At 38.1% G+C, this 15,056-nt stretch overlaps 1 protein-coding gene across 1 annotated transcript in view; it reads left to right on the forward strand.

Moving 5' to 3' along the window:
• LOC107689349 (adhesion G protein-coupled receptor A3-like) overlaps nt 1-15,056 on the forward strand; it is a 113,235-nt gene that overhangs the window by 54,854 nt on the left and 43,325 nt on the right. Inside the window, exon 8 of the mRNA XM_016487303.1 lies at nt 10,573-10,737. Within this exon, the coding sequence (XP_016342789.1) occupies nt 10,573-10,737 (165 nt within the window). The remainder of the gene's footprint in view (nt 1-10,572; nt 10,738-15,056) is intronic.

The following is a 15,056-nucleotide window of genomic DNA, read 5'->3' on the forward strand; positions in this document are numbered from 1 at the left end:
ACACACACACACACTCTCTCTCTCACACACACACACACACAGCTGATGGAGTGAGTTAGTACGGTAGATCCCACAGGACGCTGTACTATAGTAAAAATATACAGCCTCCATTATGTTCTGCTCTACACTGCCATTAAAGCGTCTGTAAATGACATGCGTCTGAGGAAACTACACACAGATCTTTCCATAGCTCTAATTGTTTGATTTAAGAGCAGATTGTGGTCGGACCCTTTGCAGGTTATACGTTTGTGTTTTTGACCTGAGGATTGAAATGTTTCAAATTACGAATCTGCTTGTTGTTATATACCTTTATTTTCTCCAGTACAATTTCATGCATTGAAATGAATCATTCACAACAAGACCAGAAATTTATAAGGTCTATTGTATCATGTTTGATATGCAAAGCCTCTAAATGATCAAACTCTGCTGTTAAAGCTGTCTCACACTCAGTCTCCTGCATGTTTTCTGTCGTCTGAATGATAGTTTAGAGTGTTTTATCCAGTAAAAGCTCTTTTAGTGTAATTGTACAAGCGTCCAGCTTCAGCTGCTGCTTCTCGTGTCAAATCTTGACTGGTTTTTATCAAGTAAGCGTCAGAATAACTGCAGTAATATCTCCAGATGAACACTTACTGCACTGAAGCAGCTGGGCTGTACAATCATTTTTAGAAAAATCAGTGCGTCTCAAATCTGATCATCAGGATCTTTTGAGGAATGTTTATTTCTTCATCTCTCAATCATCTGATATTTAGATCATTTTATGTCAGTATCTGCTGTACTGTTATAAAGATCTCATTGATTTACATTACAAGCAGCAGAATTTCATCTTATAAATATCAGCATCTGCACCAAATTGCATATTGTTGCTCAGTTTTGAGACTCTGACTAAAATTGAGCTGTTTTCTTCCTTCATATTCTCACTATATCAGACTGTATAGGCCATGAAAGCCTGATGCATCAAATATGATACACATATGCAAACTTTTTAAGGTAAACAAAAATATATTTTTTCTTTTTTTTCATATGTCTGGCTTGACAGGATCAAGAAAGCAAATGGAATTGAATTTGGGTTCATCTTGACATTAGGATAAATATTTCTTTTGACTGTTTCACTCACACTTACACGATCTCTGTTCTCTGATGATTTTTGCCTCTCTGGGCTGATTGGCTCTCGGGTGATTTGGTAACCATGGCGACTGGAGTTTAATTCTCTCATTATGGCTCTGTTTGTCTGATGAGGGTTTGTGTCGGACTCTCAGGTTTGAGGACGGACAGAAGAGAGGAAGACTGACAGCAGACACACGCACTGAGTGACCTGCTGGCACACAAAATCAATTAGTAATTTCATTTGCAGCAAACTTCATTCAGTGCATTAATATGTTTGTTTTTCTGTTTCTATGAGGAGTAAAACTTTCAAATAAATTGCTGCCATGTTCATTGTTTTTCCAGTCCTTGTATTCTGTTCTCCTGACTGTCTCATAGCCTGCTGTTTATATAGTGCAGACCAGTGTGTTACTCGTCTGTAATCCCATAAAGCCCGTGCTCAGTTCATCATCATGATCTAATGGTGCCTCAGAGGTGAGCAGAGACTCTAATAAACGGCCAACATTTGCTCGACCTTTAGAGGAACATGGATAATTTCATGATGAAATAGTCAGTGTCTCATGCTTTGATTGCATATTGTTGCTCAGTTTTGAGTCTCTGACTAAAATTGAGCTGTTTTCTTCCTTCATATTCTCACTATATCAGACTGTATAGGCCATGAAAGCCTGATGCATCAAATATGATACACATATGCAAACTTTTTAAGGTAAACAAAAATATATTTTTTCTTTTTTTTCATATGTCTGGCTTGACAGGATCAAGAAAGCAAATGGAATTGAATTTGGGTTCATCTTGACATTAGGATAAATATTTCTTTTGACTGTTTCACTCACACTTACACGATCTCTGTTCTCTGATGATTTTTGCCTCTCTGGGCTGATTGGCTCTCGGGTGATTTGGTAACCATGGCGACTGGAGTTTAATTCTCTCATTATGGCTCTGTTTGTCTGATGAGGGTTTGTGTCGGACTCTCAGGTTTGAGGACGGACAGAAGAGAGGAAGACTGACAGCAGACACACGCACTGAGTGACCTGCTGGCACACAAAATCAATTAGTAATTTCATTTGCAGCAAACTTCATTCAGTGCATTAATATGTTTGTTTTTCTGTTTCTATGAGGAGTAAAACTTTCAAATAAATTGCTGCCATGTTCATTGTTTTTCCAGTCCTTGTATTCTGTTCTCCTGACTGTCTCATAGCCTGCTGTTTATATAGTGCAGACCAGTGTGTTACTCGTCTGTAATCCCATAAAGCCCGTGCTCAGTTCATCATCATGATCTAATGGTGCCTCAGAGGTGAGCAGAGACTCTAATAAACGGCCAACATTTGCTCGACCTTTAGAGGAACATGGATAATTTCATGATGAAATAGTCAGTGTCTCATGCTTTGGGCTGAAACCTGAGACAAACTTTAGATCAACCTGAAAGCAACCTCAAAAAATCTTGTCTGCTTTGTCATTGAAACTGTTGATAGAGGAAATGTTGAATGCATTATGAGCTGCATGGAAGAATTGCCAGGGTGTTTTTATGCGGTAATGTGTTGTGGATAGTTGCCAAGATGTTGCTATGCAGTTGCTAATATGTTGTGGGTAGTTGCCAAGGTGTTGCTATGCAGTAATGTGTTGTAGGTAGCTGCCAAGGGTTTGCTATGCGATAATGCGTTGTGGGTGGTTGCCAGGGTGTTGCTATGCAGTAATGTGTTTGGGTGGTTGCCAAGGGGTTGCTATGCAGTAATGTGTTGGTGGTGGTTGCCAAGGGGTTGCTATGCGGTAATGTGTTGGTGGTGGTTGCCAAGGGGTTGCTATGCAGTTATGTGTTTGGGTGGTTGCCAAGGGGTTGCTATGTGATAATGTGTTGTTAGTGGTTGCCAGGTTGTTGCTATGCGATTGCTGATGAGTTGTGGGTGGTTGCCAATGGGTTGCTATGCAATAATGTGTTGTGGGCAGGGCCGGCCCAAGCCTTTATGGGGCCCTAAGCAGAATTTTACATGGGGGGGCCCCTCAGTGCTGCCAATACGACTGATTATTGTCAATGCTTGATTATTCGCACACCCATTATCGATTTCTTTTGTTGTAGCTGTGTTGCTTACATCATACCAATGTCTGCCTGTTATGTTTTTACCCTTATGCGATTTTTAATTGTAACAGTAGCAAACCCACAAGAGTGGTCAGGTGTTCATTTGCACTTTAACATTCAGTCTTACAGTACTAAGTGGCAAACTTAATGCGGTGTACTGAAAAGTAGCTAAATAAACCAGCTGACAATGCATTTACGGAACAGAATGTTATTTTAACAACATAATTGATTAAACACACATCTAAAACAATAACTCTTAATCTATAACTAGCTAATTGAGGCATAATGATATTGGAATATAGCAAGACCTCAGAGGTAGGCTAAGGTAATTAATGTTAAGCTGTTATCAGCACCAAGTTTATGAAACAGAAGCTTATTTTTATTACAAAAATATATACTCAAAGTTATTTTTACATAGCTGGTTTTAGATTGAAGTTTTCGTCTTCTAAGTAAAATATTACAATATGTCAAGATATCAAGGCTATTTACAGATGTTAAATCAAACAAGAACTTCCCTAAAACAAAAAGGTACCCTACCTAGGCTATGCTAATTAACTGTGGCTGGCACAGAGCCAGAGAAAGACACGCTCAGTGCTTTTAATACAGGTGCATCTCAGTAAATTAGAATGTTGTGGAAAAGCTCATTTATTTCAGTAATTCAACTCAAATTGTGAAACTCGTGTACTATCAGCACCAAGTTTATGAAACAGAAGCTTATTTTTATTACAAAAAATATATAAGGAAAGGAAAGTTATTTTTACACAGAAGACAAAAACTTTAATCAAAACTAGCTAAGTAAAATATTATAATATATTATGATGTCAAGGCTATTTACGGATGTTTAATCAAACATGAACTTCCTTAAAACAACAAGATACCCTACCTAGGCTATGCTAATTAACTAGTCAGCCGGAGAAAGACGCACTCTGTGCTTTTCATATATCAAAACTGTTCAGTGTTTACAGCCGCTTTATTTAATTTATTTTAAGATTTTATTGATTTCAGACATTTAAATAGACATTTCAATTAAGTACTAGCAAAAAAAGACATTTATAATTTGTTAAATACACACTGATTTCTATGGAAAGCGTCAATAATAAACGTTTCAATAAAAATTTGACAACGTGTTTTATTCCAATCAAATACACATTGTGTAGGTAAAGTTGACTCTGTTTTCTCCCAGTTCACTGGCCACTTACTTTCATGTATTTCGGGAGAAATGGGTGAATTTAGGTGATGTAAATTCAACAGATCCACACGACAGCGTCCAGCAGCGCACATTATAGATCAACTAACATGGTCAGTAAGGTTGTTTAAACGACAAAACTAATTAATTTACACCTATTTCACAATCAGAATAGGCTGGAGTTCATGATGTAGGCTAGTAAACAAGTTTGTGGATATTTTTAATAAAAAAAGAAAAAACGAAATAAAAGTCATACATTTGTCATACAGCGCTGTTGTGCCTGCATGATTCGTCGCTATTGCAATAATAAGATGATACATATAAATGATTTTAATATTTAATATTGCTTTTTTTCATGTACTCTTGGGGTCACTTAGTTCGCTTATGCCTTGGGCCGGCTCTGGTTGTGGGTGGTTGCCCAGTAAGGTTGTTTAAACGACAAAACTAATTAATTTACAATCAATTTACAATTTACAAACAATTTACAATTAATTTACAACTATTTCACAATCAGAATAGGCTGGAGTTCATGATGTAGGCTAGTAAACAAGTTTGTGGATATTTTTAATAAAAAAAGAAAAAACTAAATAAAAGTCATACATTTGTCATACAGCGCTGTTGTGCCTGCATGATTCGTCGCTATTGAAATAATAAGATGATACATATAAATGATTTTAATATTTAATATTGCTTTTTTTCATGTACTCTTGGGGTCACTTAGTTCGCTTATGCCTTGGGCCGGCTCTGGTTGTGGGTGGTTGCCAGGTTGTTGCTATGCAGTAATGTGTTGTAGGGGGCTGCCAAGGGGTTGCTATGCTATGATGTGTTGTGAATGGTTGTCAGGGTGTTGCTATGCGGTAATGTGGTGTGGGTGGTTGGCAAGGTATTGCAATGCAGTTGCTAATGTGTTGTAGGTGGTTGCCAAGGTGTTGCTATGCGGTAATGTAATGCTATTCTATCTACTTGTTTTCTTTTTGTTATATATATACAGTGGGTACGGAAAGTATTGAGACCCCCTTAAATTTTTCACTCTTTGTTATATTGCAGCCATTTGCTAAAATCATTTAAGTTAATTTTTTTTTCCTCATTAATGTACACACAGCACCCCATATTGACATATATTTACAGTAGGAAATTTACAAAATATCTTCATGGAACATATAATGCATATTATTGCTCTTTTGTTGGTTTTGATTGCTTCCATTGTCATCATTTGAGTGTTCTGAGTGGTCGCTAAGGTCCACATGAATGAGTACATCAGGATATTCAACACAAACGTGTAGCAGACAGTAAATAAAGTACATTTTGATGCTATGTGATGACGTGTGTGTGATGGAGAATCTGGGCTCATTTTATAATCCGCTTCATGCAATGACAAATGTCACACACGCATAATAAAATCACAGTATTTTTGTGTATTTTATATTAGTTTTTGGTTTGTTTGTTGAGTGTTGGAGTGTCTCAGATTATGGTGCTCGCAACACTAAAGTCACGAGTTTGATTCCCTAGAGAAAATCGTGCTGTTAAGATGTATAGCACCTTTGTAAGCCGCTTTTAGATCTACTAAATTAATATGTTTTAATTAAACACCATAGTGATGAAAGAGTATTCCTGAGTGTGTTTGTGTGCTTTTGTTATTCTTTTAATATTCAATATTTAATTAATAATTCACATTTATTTACCTGTTCTTGTTCATGCTTCAGCGATACTGAACTGAAGAGCGTCTATAGTGGGCAGAACTATTTTCATGCTCTGGGTTTTGAAATATTCATCAGTGGAGCCCCCCAACTTCAACACTCACAGGCCTGTTATTATCCTCAAATTGTGAAATGTCAGTGTATGAGAGTAAATGCTGCTAATGAAGTGCTTTGGAGACAATTGTGGACGGCTGGACAACAGAGCTCTGTTGTGGGAATGTAGGTCACTGTGTGTGTTTGTGTTCTCATTGATGGTTGTTTTTTACCCTTGTTTGGACGCATACAGCATGTATATTATTTTGAAGAAAATGTGAGTAGTGCATGCAAAACTTGATATGGGTGGTTGCCAGGGTGTTGCTATGAGGTTGCTTGTTGCTAATGTGCCATGGGTGGATGCCAGGACATCGCTATGCAGTTGCTACTGTGTTGTGTGCGGTTGCCAGGGTGTTGCTATGCAGTTGCTAATGTGTTGTGGGTGGTTGCCAGGGTGTTGCTATGTGGTTGCTTGTTGCTAATGTGCTGTGGATGGATGCCAGGACATTGCTATGCAGTTGCTAATGTGCTGTGGGTGGTTTCCAGGGTGTTGCTATGCAGTTGCTAATGTGCTGTGGGTGGTTGCCAGGGTGTTGCTGTTTGGTTGCTTTTTTTCAATGTGTTGTGGGTAGTTGCCAGGGTGTTGCTGTGCGGTTGGTAATGCGTTGTGTGTGGATGCCTAGGTGTTGCTATGCGGTTGCTAATGTGTTGTGTGTGGTTGCCAGGGTGTTGCTATGTGGTTGCTTGTTTTTAATGTGTTGTGGGTGGTTACTAGAGTGTTGCTATGCAGTTGTTTGTTGCTCATGTGCTGTAAGTGGATGTCAGGGTGTTGCTATGCAGTTGCTAATGTGTTGTGTGTGGTTGCCAGGGTGTTGCTATGTGGTTGCTTGTTTTTAATGTGTTGTGGGTGGTTGCCAGGGTGTTGCTATGCAGTTGCTAATGTGTTGTGTGTGGTTGCCAGGGTGTTGCTATGTGGTTGCTTGTTTTTAATGTGTTGTGGGTGGTTGCCAGGGTGTTGCTATGCAGTTGCTAATGTGTTGTGTGTGGTTGCCAGGGTGTTGCTATGTGGTTGCTTGTTTTTAATGTGTTGTGGGTGGTTGCCAGGGTGTTGCTATGCAGTTGCTAATGTGTTGTGTGTGGTTGCCAGGGTGTTGCTATGTGGTTGCTTGTTTTTAATGTGTTGTGGGTGGTTGCCAGGGTGTTGCTATGCAGTTGCTAATGTGTTGTGTGTGGTTGCCAGGGTGTTGCTATGTGGTTGCTTGTTTTTAATGTGTTGTGGGTGGTTGCCAGGGTGTTGCTATGCAGTTGCTAATGTGTTGTGTGTGGTTGCCAGGGTGTTGCTATGTGGTTGCTTGTTTTTAATGTGTTGTGGGTGGTTGCCAGGGTGTTGCTATGCAGTTGCTAATGTGTTGTGTGTGGTTGCCAGGGTGTTGCTATGTGGTTGCTTGTTTTTAATGTGTTGTGGGTGGTTGCCAGGGTGTTGCTATGCAGTTGCTAATGTGTTGTGTGTGGTTGCCAGGGTGTTGCTATGTGGTTGCTTGTTTTTAATGTGTTGTGGGTGGTTGCCAGGGTGTTGCTATGCAGTTGCTAATGTGTTGTGTGTGGTTGCCAGGGTGTTGCTATGTGGTTGCTTGTTTTTAATGTGTTGTGGGTGGTTGCCAGGGTGTTGCTATGCAGTTGCTAATGTGTTGTGTGTGGTTGCCAGGGTGTTGCTATGTGGTTGCTTGTTTTTAATGTGTTGTGGGTGGTTGCCAGGGTGTTGCTATGCAGTTGCTAATGTGTTGTGTGTGGTTGCCAGGGTGTTGCTATGTGGTTGCTTGTTTTTAATGTGTTGTGGGTGGTTGCCAGGGTGTTGCTATGCAGTTGCTAATGTGTTGTGTGTGGTTGCCAGGGTGTTGCTATGTGGTTGCTTGTTTTTAATGTGTTGTGGGTGGTTGCCAGGGTGTTGCTATGCAGTTGCTAATATGTTGTGGGTAGTTGCCGGGGTGTTGCTATGTGGTTGGTAATACGTTGTGTGTGGATGCCTAGGTGTTGCTATGATGTTGCTAATGTGTTGTGTGTGGTTTTCAGGGTGTTCTTAAGTGTTGCTAGTGCTTTGTGGGTGGTTGCCAGGGTGTTGCTATGCAGTTGATGTGTTTTGGGTGTTCCTAGGCTAGGGTGTTCTGGGTGGCTGCTAAAGTCCACATGAATGAGTACATCAGGATATTAAACAAAAAACATCTAGTAGAAATGAAATAAAGTTAATTTTGATGCCGTATGATGATGATGATGATGATGTGTATGATGGAGACTCTGGGCTGGTTTGGGCATTTGGAACGCTGCACAGACCAACCACAAACTCCTTCTGCACAGACATTAGAGCAACAACAATTCATTATATCTCACAAAGACTGAGAGAAGAGGAAAGATGATGTGGCAGATGTTTAAATGAGTAGTTTGCCCAAAAACTTCTTAAAATTCATTAAATCGAACCAAAAAAGGTTCATACTTAACTGATCAGGCATTGCGTTTTCATAGCTCACATTAATGGAGACCTCAGTTATGTTTCGTTCACATTTTTTCATGTTTTTCCTGAAATTTCATTGGAGAAAAGAGTGAATAGTTGTCATACAGTATCAATATAGAGCTATAAAATGAATTCATAAATTGATAGGGTTAGACTTTGGTATCTTAGCAAACTTGAGCACGGTTTAATACATTGTTGAGATCTCATTTGAAAGTTTAAAGGAGACACGTATGATTACAGGGTCTTTTTCTCAGGAGAAACACCTCTGTCAGGAGACTTCAGCAAAGTCTCAATCTCGCTCTTGTCTATGAGCAATAGTTGAGATATTAAAGATGTTATTTCAAATATTGTTGGTTCTGTGACAAATTGCTTTTGTTCCTCAATTGCAAGTCACTTCGGATAGAAGTGTTTGCTAAATGCACACATTTAATGTAATTCCTCATGTTGTTCTAAGCCTTTGTGACATTATTTATTTATTTATTTATTTTTTGTAACACCGCAGGAGATGTTTAGCTAGTTTTTATTCTTTGTGTTTGTTGTGAATATTTCTGCTTGTGTCGTATCATTGATTTCTCATCATATGAGCACAGAGCATCTCTCATGTCTCTTTATGGGAAGCTCTCTGTTATTTTTGGCATGTGGTTGTCAGTTTAACAGGGCACAAGCGCAGTTGCCCGACCGCAGCTCTTCAGAGTGCTCTCTGAGCCGTATGTGCTGCAGATGGGTCAGTCTCTAGTGCTGCCGCTGGCCGGTCCGAGGGTCCGAGGTCATTCATCAGGGCTCTTAAGTGCTGCCAGACCACAGCAGAGAGGAATAATGTGCCATAACCAGATGTCATCAGAACATCAGGATGATTTATGCTACTTTTTACCTGGATAATCTCCTAGATAGACGGTAAAGATGGCTGCATTGCACTTTGGATATTAATTAATTTCTCCTGAAGCATGCATCTAATTATGACACCCTACTTGTAAACTGCTTTTGAAGGAGAAATGTGCATTTTTCCCCTTTTTTGACTGAAGGAGGGACCTGAGTTATATTGTAGAGACTCAGTAATGGACTCGTAATTTGCTGGGCCAGTACGCAACCACCTGGCACACTTTAGCAACCACTTAACAATACCCTTGGAGCCACTTTGAACATCCTAGCTACACCCTATCACATTATATCAACCACATAGCAACACCCTGGCATCCAAATAGCAACACCCTAGCAACCACCTTAGCAACTACACAGAAACAGGCCAGCAACCACCTAGCAACATCCCAGCAACTTCATAGCAACACCTTGGTAATCAGTCACATTTTCAGAAAATTTGCAAATGTGGTTATTTCTGTAATTCTGATGCGGTAAAGGTGCAGAATTACACAGAGCTGATTTAACGCTGGTTTGAGCCAAATGTAAATCTAATAGTCGACTACAAAATTGACTACTAAAGTTGAAGGACAGTCTGCTCTGAAAGAGTTCAATCTATGTTTAAAGATCCAAACATCAGCCTCCACACACTCGAGCGCAGAATGAAAACTGACAGTCATTATATCAGGAAAGGAGAGCCGGAGTGTGTGTGTGTGTGTGTGTGTGTGTGTGTGTGTGTGTGTGCTTGCATGCACGTCCCTCAATGTTTCCCTCGAAAATGTTGTAGAAATGCAGGAACAAAAGCTGTTGGAAATTTTACAGTGTATTAATAATGCAAAGCTGAATAAGTCTGGATAACCTTAGTCTTGTGTTTGCTGGTGCTCAGTATCACATTGATGGATTTGTTTTTTAATTAAACAGCCACTCAAACAGAATTAATTTTGCACTTAGAAAATGTGCATCATTTATTATTTGAATAGATGCAAAAATGTACAGTTCATAAAGAAAAAAAGCCTTTTTCATGATAATTTAACACAAATGCTCATGTTCTCGACTGTCCGTGTGTTAAACTGGCTCATGTTGAAGTGTGACTCAGTGTCATCTCGCCCTCGTTTCGCAGCGAGCTCATCCTGTCCAACATCGATGCCGGCGTTTCCGGTAATTGGCAGTGTCACGTGACCAGTTCCCGTGGCAACAGCTCAATCGGAATGGAGATTGTGGTGCTGGAGACGACGGTGCTGTACTGTGGAGCCGAGAGGGTCAGTAGCAACAAGGGCGACTTCAGGTGTGTCTGCAGCTACAGATGCCCATCAGCAACATCACACATAGACACAGACGCCATTCACCAGAGCGCCAGCTTAAAGGGACAGTTCACCCATTTTCTCACCCTCATGTTGTTCTAAACCTGTATGAGTTTCTTTCTTCTGTTGAACACAAAAGAAGATATTTTGAAGAATTTTGGGAACCCAACAGTTGATGGTAGCCATTGACTTCCATAGTATTTTTTTTCCATTCAAGGGAAGTCAATGGCTGCTGTCAACACAGAAGATATTTTGAAGAATGTTGGCAACCAAATAGTTCACTGTATCCATTGACTCTGATTGTATGGGGGAAAAAATTTCTTTGGATGTCAATGGCTACCGTCAACACAAAAGAAGATATTTTGAAGAATGTTGGCAACCAAATAGTTGACGGTAGCCATTGACTTCCATAGGATTTTTTTCATTCAAAGGAAGTCAATAGCCACTGTCAACACAAAAGAAGATACTTTGAAAAATGTTGGCAACCAAATAGTTGACGGTAGCCATTGACTTCCATGGTATTTTTCCGTTCAAGGGTAGTCAATAGCTACTGTCAACACAAAAGAAGACATTTTGAAGAATGCTGGCAACCAAATAGTTGACGGTAGCCATTGACTCTGATAGTATGGGGGAAAAATTTACTTTGGTCAGTTGACAGTAGCCATTGACTTCCATAGTATTTTTTTTTTCCATTCAAGGGAAGTCAGTGGCTACCGTCAACACAAAAGAAGACATTTTGAAGAATGTTGGCAACCAAATAGTTGACGGTAGCCATTGACTTCCATAGGATTTTTTTCATTCAAGGGAAGTCAATAGCTACCGTCAACACAAAAGAAGATACTTTGAGAAATGTTGGCAACCAAACAGCTGACGGTAGACATTGACTTCCATAGTATTTTTTTTTCCATTCAAGGGAAGTCAATGGCTACCGTCAACACAAAAGAAGACATTTTGAAAATGTTGGCAACCAAATAGTTGACGGTAGCCATTGACTTCCATAGGATTTTTTTTTTTCATTCAAAGGAAGTCAATGGCTACCGTCAACACAAAAGAAGATACTTTGAAAAATGTTGGCAACCAAATAGTTGACGGTAGCCATTGACTTCCATGGTATTTTTCCATTCAAGGTAAGTCAATGGCTACCGTCAACACAAAAGAAGATATTTTGAAGAATGTTGGCAACCAAATAGTTGACGGTAGCCATTGACTCTGATAGTATGGGAAAATTTTTTACTTTGGTCAGTTGACAGTAGCCATTGACTTCCATAGTATTTTTTTTTTCCATTCAAGGGAAGTCAATGGCTACCGTCGACACAAAATAAGATATTTTGAAAAATGTTAGCAACCAAACAGTTGACGGTAGCCATTGACTTCCTTAGTATGGGAAAAAATACTATTGAAGTCAATCGCTACCATTGACTGTTTGGTTGCCAACATTCTTCAAAATATCCTCTTTTGTGTTCAACAGAAGAAAGAAACTCATACAGGTTTGGAACAAGTGGAGGGTGAGTAAACGCTGAGATAATTTCCATTTTTGAGTGAACTGTCTCTTTAAAAACCACATCACAGATTGTGTAATTGTGATGCTTCAGTGCGTCTGTTGTATTTTAACTTCAGATCTCTGATTGCTGCTTTTATAGCTCCATGTTCATTCTGTGTTTATGCAGCACATGACTGTAATGGGCTGGAAAATTAGCCTGTTGTTAGCAGAGGAATTAGTGTCATCTGTGCATTACTGACAACAACAAACAGACTCTGTTCATGTTCACAAACCTCATGTGAGAAACTCGCCTAAAGACACTGCCATTTAAAAGCTTGGGGTCAGAAATTATAATTTTTTTTTTTTCATCAAGGATGCATTAAATTGATCAAAAGTGCCAGTGAAGACAATTATAATGTTACAAAAGGTTTCTATTTCAAATAAATGCTGTTCTTTTGAACTTTCTATTCATCTGTGAATACTGAAAAATGAAATGTGTCACAGTTTCCACAAAAATATTGTGCAGCACAACTGTTTTCAACATTGATAATAATCAGAAATGTTTCTTGAGCAGCAAATCAGCATATTAGAATGATTTCTGAAGATCATGTGACACTGAAGACTGGAGTAATGATGCTGAAAATACAGCTGCGCATCACAGAAATAAATTAAATTTTAACATATATTCACATAGAAAACAGCTGTTTTAAACTGTAATATTATTTCACAATTGTTACTGTACAGCCGTGGCCAAAGGTCACGACTGTATGTTTGACCTAATAAATGCGGCCTTGGTGAGCAGAAGAGACTTCATAAACATAAAAAACAAAATAATTATTCAACATTTTCGACAGGTTGCGTAAGTCCAAAAAAAAGTGTGTATATATATATATATATAATTTATTTATTATTTATCCTCAATTTTCAATTGATATCATCAATGACAGGAATAAATAACACTTTAATTTCTTATTATTTTAAATAGAAATTATTATTATATTAGAAAACAGTTATTTTAAATTTGTAATATTTCACAATATTACTGTTTTTACTGTATTTTAATCAAATAAATGCAGTTTTGGTGAGAAGAAGTACCCCAAACCTTTGAATGGTAGTGTAAAACATCTGAATGTTATTGTGTCATATTGCAAAATATCACAGTCACTGTCATTTATAGTAAACAAAGATGCTCAGACATGATTTCCAAACACAACATTTGGTAGAGAAGCTGGGGTTTAAATGCTAAACTATAAATCCTATAATATATATATATATATATATATATGGAATGACATGAAGAAACAGAACAAACTGAGACAGACTCAATCCAGAAGAATTGGTTACGTCGCAATGTTGGAAATATTTCTGTTTTAAACCATGAAGGCGAGCCAATGGATATCACACACAAGCACCGTGCAACTTTTGCGCAAGAGTTATGCCGGTGAACGTCTTAATCTCAGTCAATTCACTATGCAGAAAGTGAAAGTAAAGTGACGCAGTGACGGAGTAATGGCAGAGCTTTCTGCATCTGACGCCGCTTATTCTCTCAGAGACGACGAGACGAATCGTCGGTGAAAGTCGTTGCTTGAAATAAAGCTTTTTATTTCATTGATTTTTATTGATGACTGCAGTGTTAATATTTTAATGAAAGCATGTCTGCACCTTTTTAGTGAAGCCATTCTCTGTGATGTTAACGGGGGGTTGATCAGGCTCCTGGAAAATAACGAAATCATGCCTGGAGAGAAAAGAATTAATACACCATCAGAAATAACAAACGTCAGATTAGTTAATAATAAAAACAATACACTTTAACCCTGTGAAGCCAAAAGGAAGTTTATTGAAACTTTAGACAAAACATTAAAAAATAATTTTGCATCATATTTGATCCATCAGGCTTTTATGGCTCATATATTCTGATATAATGAGAATATGGAGGAAAAACAGCTCAGTTGTATTCAGAGGCCCAAATTGAGCAATATCAGTCGTCAATCAATATCTCCAATAATCTGTCTCAGTAAAATGAGATTGAAATGATCCAAACATATAATGCAGTGATTGAGAGCTGAAGAAATAAAGACATGAGGAGATTGTGTGAGAAACACATTTAACAGCAAAGTTTGATCATGTTCATCATTTACAGGAAATTTGTGTATCAAATATGATACAGTTTATAGGGTTAAAACATATTAATCCACATTTTGTAAATTCTTAAATCACTCTTTGTTTATAATCTAGTGTAAAACAAAAAAGTTATAAATACAGGTTCAAGAAACCTCACTGCAAAGCTCCTGAGAAACTCTGCTCAAGTGCACCGAGGACAAAAGCTGCTTTAAACACAAAGGAAGCTCGCACCAAATGCTGATTTAATTTAGTTAACAGAAGTTAATTCATAAAGAAAATCTATTTATGACATTATTTTTGACAGCATCCTCATTTTACAGCATTTTTACACAAGTGCCTAAAAGTTTTAACAGATTTCTTGAAGCGTCTTGGAGACACAGTTCTTCTGGATTGAGTCTGTCTCAGTTTGTTAATAACTTCAATTAATTTTAATTGAATAATAAAAGTAACTTAATAATAATATGCCTAATAAAAATAGGAATGTAACAGGCCTACATTAATTATAAAATAATTAGTATAATTATAATTATAAATTAATACTTATAATATTTTTTTTCTGCGATATATATTGCGATATGGAAAAAAAATCAGATGACTTCAATAGCTCTATTTGGAAAAAAATAATAATCAATGATTTTGTAGGCGAGTAAATCAGCATAGGAAATAAACAAATTACAAGCATAGATAAATAACAGAAATAAG

Source organism: Sinocyclocheilus anshuiensis, unplaced genomic scaffold (genome assembly GCF_001515605.1).
Source record: "Sinocyclocheilus anshuiensis isolate Anshui unplaced genomic scaffold, SAMN03320099.WGS_v1.1 scaffold709, whole genome shotgun sequence".
NCBI classification, from domain to species: Eukaryota; Metazoa; Chordata; class Actinopteri; order Cypriniformes; family Cyprinidae; genus Sinocyclocheilus; species Sinocyclocheilus anshuiensis.